Below are 9,948 nucleotides of genomic sequence, written 5' to 3' on the forward strand. Positions count from 1 at the left end.
CTAAGGGCTTTCCTTTGTTGTTCTTCTGAGTATGAGTTCATTTGGAATTCCGTCTTCTTGCATTTTACTCACTTAAACAATATAGTCCATGACTTCCAACTTTTGTGTCTTTAAACTGGAGTCAAAGTTTAAAGTCACTTGCAAAGCACTAAAGAAAGTGCTTTTAGATTTTTATAGTATCTATTTTTAGTATTTGACGGTTGTTACGAAATTTTATTCGATATTGTTTCTAGTGATTTGCCTTCATTTAGTTTTTAGAAAGCACTCAGCTTACTTTTCATAGAAACTCTTTCTCGTTTTGCATTGGTTTGTTTTATGATGAATAACTTCTGTTATGATTAATAACAAGCACAACTAACACACACATTGGTGTTTTACTTGTTGCCTCCTGTGTCCCCAAAGCCTGGAATAATGTCTGGCACATAACAGACATTCAATAAATATATGTTAAATGAAGAACTGAAAGCTACACAGCTCTCTTCCTCATTATATGATACAGCAGGTGGGAACAACAGTGCCAGGGGTGTGCTGGAGGGGAGCCTGCCAGCTTAGAGCATTTACAGGCTACAGGCATCAGTCAGTATGTTTTCCAAAAAGAATGGAATTATTACAGTAAATCTATTCGACAATCGTTAGTTAAATGTGTTTCTCTGTACTTTGGTTAAACATCTAATTTCGCAAAAATTCTTCCTTACCGTCTGCATAAAAAGGAGCATTTCACCTAACTACCTTCCTCCATGTTAACCTGTAACTAATTTAACTCCCTATTGTCCAGATAAGCTTCGTGAAACATCTGAAGCTGTCTGTGGGCGCCAAGCTCCTGAAGGGTGATTAGTAACATGTTCTCTCTTCAGTGTTCCTTAGCACATTTGGAATCAATTAAATATTCAAATAGAGGTTCTCTCAGATCTTGGGCCAGGCCCAGCAGGTTTGGTGAGGGGAGAGAGCTGAAGGCGGATAAGTACGATTTCCTCACACCAGAATCGATAGCTGGAGAGACATTTAAGAAATACATACTCTAGACTTCCTGGGTTTGCAAACGAACAGTCATACAAGATTAGAAATGATATAAAGAAACAACGGGAGCCGTATTAAAAAAAAAAAGAAAAGAAAAATAAACTAGAATTACAGTACATGCAAGAACTGCTACCATGCACAGTGTCTGAAAGGCAAAAGAAAAAAAAAAAAGCCAGTCCATTAAGCTATTGCATCAGTATAATGGTATAGCCTGCATGAGCTAAGAATGGATTTACATTTTTAAAGAACTGTAAAAGAAAAAAAGGAAAGAAAAAAGAACATGTAACAGATTGTATATGGCCTAGTAATGTTAAATATTTAGTCTGGCCTTTTATAAAAAGTTTGCTGATCCTTGGTTTAGTCTTGTTTCCATCATATGTACTCCTGTAAGCATTACTATTACTAATTACTATTAACAGTAATGATCAGGTGCATTGGGGAAGGGGAAACTGATGACTGCCCATTGTATGCCAGCTACATTGCTAAATGCCTTATATATCCTACTCATTCATTCACTGAGCAATCCTTTAAAGGATTATCTCAATGACAAAGTCAAGAAAACAGAAGCTGAGGGGTGGGTGGGGGGTGGGGTGGTGAAGTGTCTTGCCCGTGTGGTCCTGTGGTCGGGAAAACTGAGTGGTGAGCTGTTAATCAAACCCGAAGTGGTGGTGTGTTTACACCCTGAGATCCCTATCCCAGATAAATGCTACTGGGAACCTCCTATTAAGAAACAGCTACTCTGAGTTGAGACAGAAGAGTTATAATCACACTTCTTTTCCGAACAAGTCGCTTGAAGTAGAAGTCAACATTTCAAAAGATGAAGCCAGAAACCAACATGAAAAAGGGATTCCGGCTCGATGAGTCCATTATCGGGCATGCTGCATCCTTCTAAGAATATACTGCTAAGGCTGAGGATAAATATCAATATAACAAAAGTCAGCAGAACAGAAGGGTTTAATCATCTCCCGATCCAACGAGTCATGCTATAACTATTAGTCCTCGATTCCATCTAACACAGGGTGAGAAGGACATCTTCCAAATGGCGGCTCAGTTTACCTAAATACTGGGTGTTTCCAGATGAGTTTCTAGTTTTCCATCATGATAAATTAATATATCCTATTTTATTATGGTGCCACAAACAAGAACTCTGAAAGGCTTGACTCTTAAAAAAGACCCAACTCCCCTGAAAAGCATCGGGTATCAAAATGCAGCCAGAAAAGATGGTATTAACTGAATAAAAAAGAAAAAGAAAGGAAAAATTAAAAAAAAAAAAAAAAGCATTCTTTTTAATGAAGTCGAGGTGTAGGACAGATTTATTAGCTTCCATTTTTCCAAGTTGCATTCTGGTGTATTTCCTGCCCATATTTCTAAGTTCAGCAAGTCTTTTTGTAGGATTCTTTTTTAAAAATATGTTTCAAAGAACATGACACAGATATACCCACTACACCTGCAAAGATACACCTGTAACAGTACAAACATTTAAGTGTTTCTCATATTCCCAACCCAATGCTCTAATGGCAAACAGATCTTCTGTGTGATCTGCCAAGATCCTGCCATTCTCAGAAAGAACTGATACAGGTAACCAAATAATAGAAAGTCTTAAAAACAATAACCAATCGAGGATTACTCCTGACCAAAAGGGTCATTGAATTCAGTGTAGTACAGTCTATCCTTAATAACTCCTTTTTCCAGTAACAGATGGTTAAGACAAAGAATTACTAATTATTTTTGATGCTTTAACAGATACCTAAAATATCCCTATTCGGCCTTTTGTATGTGCACACCACTGATTTATTACTTTAGTTATTCATTCAAACATCATTATTCTATGTTTACTGTGTGTCAGGTACGACACTTGATACTTGAGGAAGGAAAACTAGTAAGACTAGAATAAAATCTTTCCTTGGAGAATTCTAATTATTCAACTGGATTTTTGAACAAATAATTAGCAAAGCGGCTATGATCAATTAAAACAAAGTAGATAAAGGACTGGTTCTTCCTACAGGAATTAAAAGAATATAAGGAAAGGCCAGAGACAAGTGAGTATGGTCTATACTGAGGATGTTGTTATACAATTAAGCAAACAGATGTGCTGCCTAAGACAGTAGTCCTATTTAAATGTGCCTATTTAAATTTAAATTAACATAAGAATAGAAATTCAGTTGTTGTATCTCAAGCACTCCATAACCATAAATGTGTAAAGTGTACATTATAGGATAGTGTGGACACAATTATTTCTGTCATTGACTAAAGTTCTATTGGACTGCACAAAGAGGACAAGGTAAGCCTATGGCCAGCTCATGGGCAGTCTCATATTAAGGAATTTAAACAGGCACAAGACACCGTGACACAGATTTGGGTTTTAGAAATCTTACTTCTTAAGGCAGCATGCAAGATATGCATGCGGGAAGAAAGACACTGGGCACACCAAGGTCAGCGGAGGTTAGTAAGATGATAAAGGACTCATTTCAGTGAAACTAGTAAAAAAAAAAAAAAACCCGAAAAACACAATTAAGGATTTGCACTATTAAATTTATTCCACATAAGAATTGTGCACACAACAGGCACGTTATTTTCACACAAAAACCGGCACGGCAATAAAAATATTTAGCACTTTGGCCACGAAACTCAAAAGGTATTTGAAAAAGTTTGCAAGGTGTTTAAGTCAGTGGATTCTTTAATATTCGTAATCCATGCTTGCTCAATTATAATTTCTAAAGTATATTATACTGCTCATTTTACTACTCATTATGCTTACTGTATATTTAAGACATCTTTTCTGAAATCTTATGTTCTCCAAAAAATAACTTTTTAGTAACTTCAAAATATCCATTATGTACCTCTCAGCAGTACTAGCGTAAAACCAAAAGTTTTCAAGTAGCAAGTAGTCAAGCCACCCCAGTTCTGATTACAGATATAACTGGCAGCCAGTTTTATAAATAGCTCTCTTCCACTCCTTGTTCCTATTTTAAAAGGCCAACCATTACTTCACTGATATCCCAGAGCTTTCTCGCCACAGACTCATCCATAGCTTTGGGCAATAGTTCTTCCTCTTTACAATCTCCAAAGTACTTTCCTGACACACCTTCTACTTCAGGTGAAGAGGCTAAATAAACTGAAGTCTGGGCACCTTCTACTGGGCTTTTGAAAAAAGCCCATGACACCAAATTGAAAAGTGGTTTGACCAACAGTGGAATGTGGATGTGTCTGCCAAGATTAGTCCGCACAATACCAGGGTGTAACACGTTGACAGTCACGTTTGTGCCTTCTAAGCGGCGGGCTAGTTCTCTGGTAAAAAGAATGTTAGCCAGTTTGCTCCGACTGTAACAAAAGCTTTTATTATAGCTCTGTTCACTGTTCAAGTCTTCAAAGTTGATGTCTCCATATTTATAAAGTTTGGAAGAAACTACCACAATCCTGCTGGGAGCTGAACTTTTGAGGAGTCCAAGGAGAAGATTGGTGAGTAGAAAGTGCCCCAGATGGTTCACGCCAAACTGCATCTCAAACCCATCTTCGGTCTTCATATAAGGGCACTGGAAGATTCCTGCGTTGTTGATTAAGACGTCCAGTCTAGGTTCTTCCTTTAAATGTCAAAGAGAATGAGGCGATTATGAACACAGGCCTAAAATGAAATTTTAGTTCCTGCCACTACTAAAATTCTATAAAGTGCCTCTGTGGGTTTTCAACAATGGGGGCGTAGGAAAGACTTGTATGTTTAATGTGGACCAGGCATTGTGCTTTTCACATGCCCTCTTATCTACCCTCACCAACTCTGTGAGCAAACTAAGCACCCAATGTTAGGTGATCTGTGCAGTATCACAGGGCTCTTGGGTGGCAAACAAAAACTGGAAGATGAAAACTTCTGATACCAATGCTCCCGTTTGGAATCAGTAAGCTATTTTGCTTTTCTAATTGGGAAAGCTAGAGAGTCGATGTCAGCTAGAAGTGGAAATACGGCAGAAGGCAGGTCAGCACTGTTTATTCCCAGAGCTGTTATTATCATCACCAGGGGCAAACTAGGACTTTTTCATTCTGTACTTTTCTAAGGGCAAATGGAGATGGAGCACCTCCAAGTGGCTCCCTTAAAATCGGGACATATAATACAAAGGGCCAGGGCTGTAAATTAAAACTAAAGAAAACATCATGACTAAATCAAAGAAATGTTAAGAAAAATATTAAATAGGTAATATAAAAATATCAGAAACAAGTATGAATCATACATAAATACTAAGTCTTACAGTAACAGCAAAGGACATTTAGGGAGGAGTTAGGACCAAGAAACACCTTTAACCTCTACTATAAATTTAAGATTTAGTTCTTTGGGACACCTGGGTGGCTCAGTCAGTTAAGGGGCTGCCTTTAGCTCAGGTCATGATCCCAGAGTCCTGGGATCGAGTCCCGCATCAGGCTCCTTGCTCAGAGGGGATCCTTCTTCTCCGTCTGTCTGCTGCTCCCCCTGCTTGTGCTCTCTCTCTCTGACAAATAAAATTAAAGAAAAAAAAAAAAAAGATTCAGTTCTTTTTCTTCTCCCTATATAACATCTACCTTTTTTAAACTCTGAAGGGCCCCAGCTTAGAGGATCTATATAGTCAGAATCTTTTTTTTTTTTAAGATTTTATTTATTATTTGACAGAGAGAAATCACAAGTAGATGGAGAGGCAGGCAGAGAGAGAGAGAGAGAGAGAGGGAAGCAGGCTCCCTGCTGAGCAGAGAGCCTGATGCGGGACTCGATCCCAGGACCCTGAGATCATGACCTGAGCCGAAGGCAGCGGCTTAACCCACTGAGCCACCCAGGCGCCCCTATAGTCAGAATCTTATACTTTGTCTATACCCTCCTGCATCTCTCCAGGGTAAAATGCTAAAATTTAGATTGTCCTCAAAAGGAAGTCTTTTCATTCCTTAATTCACGTAAGTTGGTTTTCCCTAGCCCATTCTTGGCTCCTCTCTTCTCTTTTGATGGGCAGAGAAAAAGAAATGTACAACATGTTCCAGGTGTAAAGACACAATGATGACCTACGATTAAATTAACTTGAGGTCAAATTTCAAATTTCACTGGCCCTTTTGCCAAGTGTAAGGAAAAAGAAAAATGTGTTAAATTTCACAACTGTTATCACAGCCTACCTGTCAGAGGATTAACTATTTATCATTCTGTCTGTCTAAGCACCTTTGGCTTTTCCAACAGTCAACTTCAAAAAGAAGGCAAAAGTTCACCCATGGGGGAAAGAAAGGAGTGTTCTTTTTTCCCTAATCCTTTGGAAGAGTTTCCTGTATTAATCATTTCTGAGCCATCATTCTTTGCTGGCCTTGTGTTATTTTAAGACTTTATCATTCACTATTTTTTTTTTTTAAATTCTAGGAGATAAATGACATAAATACCATGAATACCAACCTGTGGGAAATTTATACTTCCATTAAAAAAAAAAATCTGGTTATAGTCATTGGGCTTTAGAGCCAGAAAGAAACTTAGTAAAGTTTATCTCCTTAACTTTTAATTGGTTCTGTCTCAAGTGGCCAAAGTAATAAAATGCCTTAAGTCTCAGAAATGAGAAGCATACCCAGACCAATCTACATTTTTAATTAATAATAAGACCCACTTTTATTGCTTCAGCATCTTTTATACACTAGCATTCTTATTTCTTAACCTGTTTTACCTGATAATGAAATACTAGCCATTAAGATAAACAAACAAACAGAAAACTTCTCTAGATCTGCAACAGTTCCCAGACTGTGCATCAAGGCTTCCCAGAGCCTCACAAGGATCTCCACAGGGTGCTATGGATTTTAAATTTTCCAGGAAAACTTTGCTCAACAACTCAAAAACTACTAGCTGCAAATGGTTCACACCATCAACATTAAATTGTGCTAAATTTCTTTCAATGGTGTCCCATCTTCGTAAACCTGAGTTTTTAGTAAAATGCAAGTACAATGTTAAATATCAGTTTAGAACAAGAAATGGGGATGGACATTTCCAACCTGATTCCAAAGACTGCGAAGTTTATGCAGTGAACGACAGGTGCACATTTCCCATTAGTAATTATGGTTACTGAAGAATGAAATATCTTCTTTTCTTTCAATTATGTGTATTATTTTCTCAAACAGCTACTAAATTGTTAGGACATCAATACTTACTAGGTTGTTTGGACTTAATTACTTAATAAACAGATAGTTTCTTTGGCCTCCTGGCATCATGTCAGCATTAGAAAGTTTGGGAACCTCTGCTGTAAACCCAAGAGGCCCCACTTCATATTGGCACCTTTCCCAATTTTAAATTTCATTCTTCTATATGCCCTTTTACAAGTCACCTCTGTGGGAAACTGTTCTACCTATTTCAACAAAGGACACCCACTTCAGTGGAATATTTATCATCTAAACAAAGATTCCTACACCTCACAGGCAGGCAGCAGAAGTACGTAAGTTAAAAGCAAGGGCTCTGGATACAGATCCTGGGCCAATTATTTGGCCTACCTATGCCTTTGTTGTCTAACATTGTAAAATGGGGATAATTTGCCTAACAGAGTTACTGAGGATTCGATGACAATAATAGCCAAAGGCACTTTAATTTCATTAAAAGAAAAATTTTTTAAGTATCTGAAATTCTGAGAACAACTCCCGGCATGTAGAAACCTTCAATAAATACTAAGTATTATATTTATTTCTCTTCCCGTGTAGAGCACATGGCTACTGGGATTCCGAGGTCCAATCTATCTAGAAATCAGGCCAGAGACTGTTTAAGCTGCTGGTACTAATGAGTGCACTGGTGGCAGAGAGCTAAATTTCCTACCCAGCAGGGAAGGGGGAAAAAAATTGCTTCAAGGTCCCTGGCTCTCGGGCTCTGAAAGATGGCTTGGTGCACTGACTTCAGACACAGAAAACAAAAATCTGAAGACCTGACAGGTTCCCCCCGCCCAATTTCCCGAGTCTGCACTCCCAAACCCTCTCACACCATTTGACAGTTTCCACTCTTAGACTCGGTCTTTCCCAAGGTCACACCCCCGGGAGTCCGGGCGGTACCACCCCCAACCCACCCCGCCAGCCTCCGGCCCCGCCTCGCGCATCCGCCGAGGCCCGCGCCCGTCCTCGATCTGCAGGGGCTCTCGGAGACCCACACCTGGAGCATCTCCTGACAGAAGGCGCGCACCGAGCGCAGCGAGGCGAGGTCCAACTCCTTGACGACGAGCTCCCCGGCCTCGCCGGCGTCAGAGCCGGGCTCCGGGCCCCCGGCCTCGCGGAGCTCGCGGCGGAGCTGACCCGCGGCCTCCTCGGCGCGCGCACGGTCGCGGCAGCCCATGATCACCCTCGCCCCCAGGCGCAGCAGCTCGGCGGCCGTGGCGCGGCCCAGGCCGCTGTTCGCCCCCGTGATCAGCACGGTCTTCCCGTGCATGAGGCTCGAGTTTCCGCCTCCGTGCAGGCGCTGGACACTGGGCCCCACGAACCGTCGGGCCGCCAGCCACAGGGCCCCACCCAGGGCGGCCAGGAGTGCAGCTACAGTAGCCACGGCCATAGCCGCCGGGGCCAAAGGCCCACCGGCCCCCGCGCGGGACTTCTGGGATCGCCGCTCGCCGGGGGCTGAGGCTGCCACCTGCACGCCAGGAACTCTGGGGCGGGGCCTGTTGCCGCCTGACGGGGTAGCGTGAGGCATGCTGGGATTTGTAGTTTTCCTTCCGAGGGCACCGGATTGGGTAGGCTGTGCAGCGCCCTGAGTTGCGGGGACTCGGTGGAGCCGGCCCCCAGCCTGAACGTGGAGGGTGAGCGCAGGCCTCGGAGTGGTGGCGGTCGACCCGGTGGGAATGCCGTATGAATATTTTGAATTTACAAATCCCACATATCAGGGCTTGCTTAGTGTGCTTTCCGATAAGGATCCCTGGGACTTGTTACCCCTCAGTGCCGTTTTCTCACCCTCAGGAGAATGAGGGGTTCCTACCCTCTGGAGTCCGAGGAAGAGCTCCTTTTTTATTATAATTAAGGCAAAGAGCTTAGCAGCGTGAACCAGTTGGAAACAGAATGGGCTCGTGGTTCTCATATCAGAATCCCCTGCAGAGCTCGTAAAAACCCAACACCCTCCCCACCCCCCACCCCCCCCCCCACACACACACACACACACACACACACACACACACGGTAATCCAAGGACCCCAGTACCAGAGTTTAGGATTCAATAGGTTCCAGATGGGACCTGAGACTTTGGATTTCTAGAACGTTCCCAGATGATTCGGTCGCCGCTGGTTTGTGGACCACAGTCTGAGAACTGAAAACCATGACGGCATTGATCTCTATGGAAAGGTCATCAGCCAGTGGTCTTATTTGATACGGGTAGAGATACAGTAGGGAAGCCTGGACTTTCTCTAGACACAGACTTCTGAGTAGGCCCATTCACAGGTGCTTCCGCATCTCCTCCTGGAGACAATCAAATGTAAGAAGTGCTTTCTACACTACAAAGTGATCGAAAAACGTGAGGGCTTATTACCACAGGGAACCATCTTCAAGCTGCAAACTTCATAGCTTTAGACCAAGCTCTTCCAAGTCCTCATTCATTCCATCTACTCCCCCGTCCTGTATGTGCGAGGCCCCGTGCCCTGTGACAGTCACAGAGAAATAGGACACCATTTCTGCCCTCAAAGTCCTTACCGTCTGGCACAGACACAGAGACCTCCCCGCCACGGTCCCCATTCTAGAATCTTCAGGACAAGAGATGAGACACACAACCTGTATAGTTTGAGATGGACTCCCTAGATAATTTTGATTAAACTCTCCTCCACTCCTGTGCATTTGGGAAGGATGTAACATGCAGTGAACAGTCACATTACAAATAGAAGAGCATTAGGATGCCAGAAGAACTGCCAGAGATAAAGCTCACAGGAGGGAAGGAGCACTGTCCCTGGGGATTCCACATGGCACAAGCAGAAATCACCAGGGATGGGCTTTTTTCCCCAC

At 42.2% G+C, this 9,948-nt stretch overlaps 1 protein-coding gene across 1 annotated transcript; it reads right to left on the minus strand.

The window, feature by feature from the left end:
* Window positions 1-3,528: 3,528 nt before the first annotated feature.
* RDH14 (retinol dehydrogenase 14) lies at window positions 3,529-8,628 on the minus strand. The gene is made up of 2 exons (XM_059405185.1): window positions 8,126-8,628; window positions 3,529-4,598 (listed from the first exon to the last, which is right to left on the minus strand). Exons 1-2 carry the CDS (start codon window positions 8,516-8,518, stop codon window positions 3,981-3,983), a joined length of 1,011 nt encoding a protein of 336 aa, XP_059261168.1. The 5' UTR covers window positions 8,519-8,628; the 3' UTR covers window positions 3,529-3,980.
* Window positions 8,629-9,948: the final 1,320 nt, after the last annotated feature.

This window comes from Mustela nigripes, chromosome 7 (assembly GCF_022355385.1).
Source record: "Mustela nigripes isolate SB6536 chromosome 7, MUSNIG.SB6536, whole genome shotgun sequence".
Lineage (NCBI taxonomy): Eukaryota > Metazoa > Chordata > Mammalia > Carnivora > Mustelidae > Mustela > Mustela nigripes.

Coding starts and splice junctions, on each gene's coding strand:
- RDH14 (XM_059405185.1), bottom strand. CDS start 8,518: ATGGCCGTGGCTACTGTAGCTGCACTCCTGGCCGCCCTGGGTGGGGCC. Junction 4,599..8,125: donor TCTGTCAGGAGATGCTCCAG/GTGTGGGTCTCC, acceptor TGACATTTAAAG/GAAGAACCTAGACTGGACGT.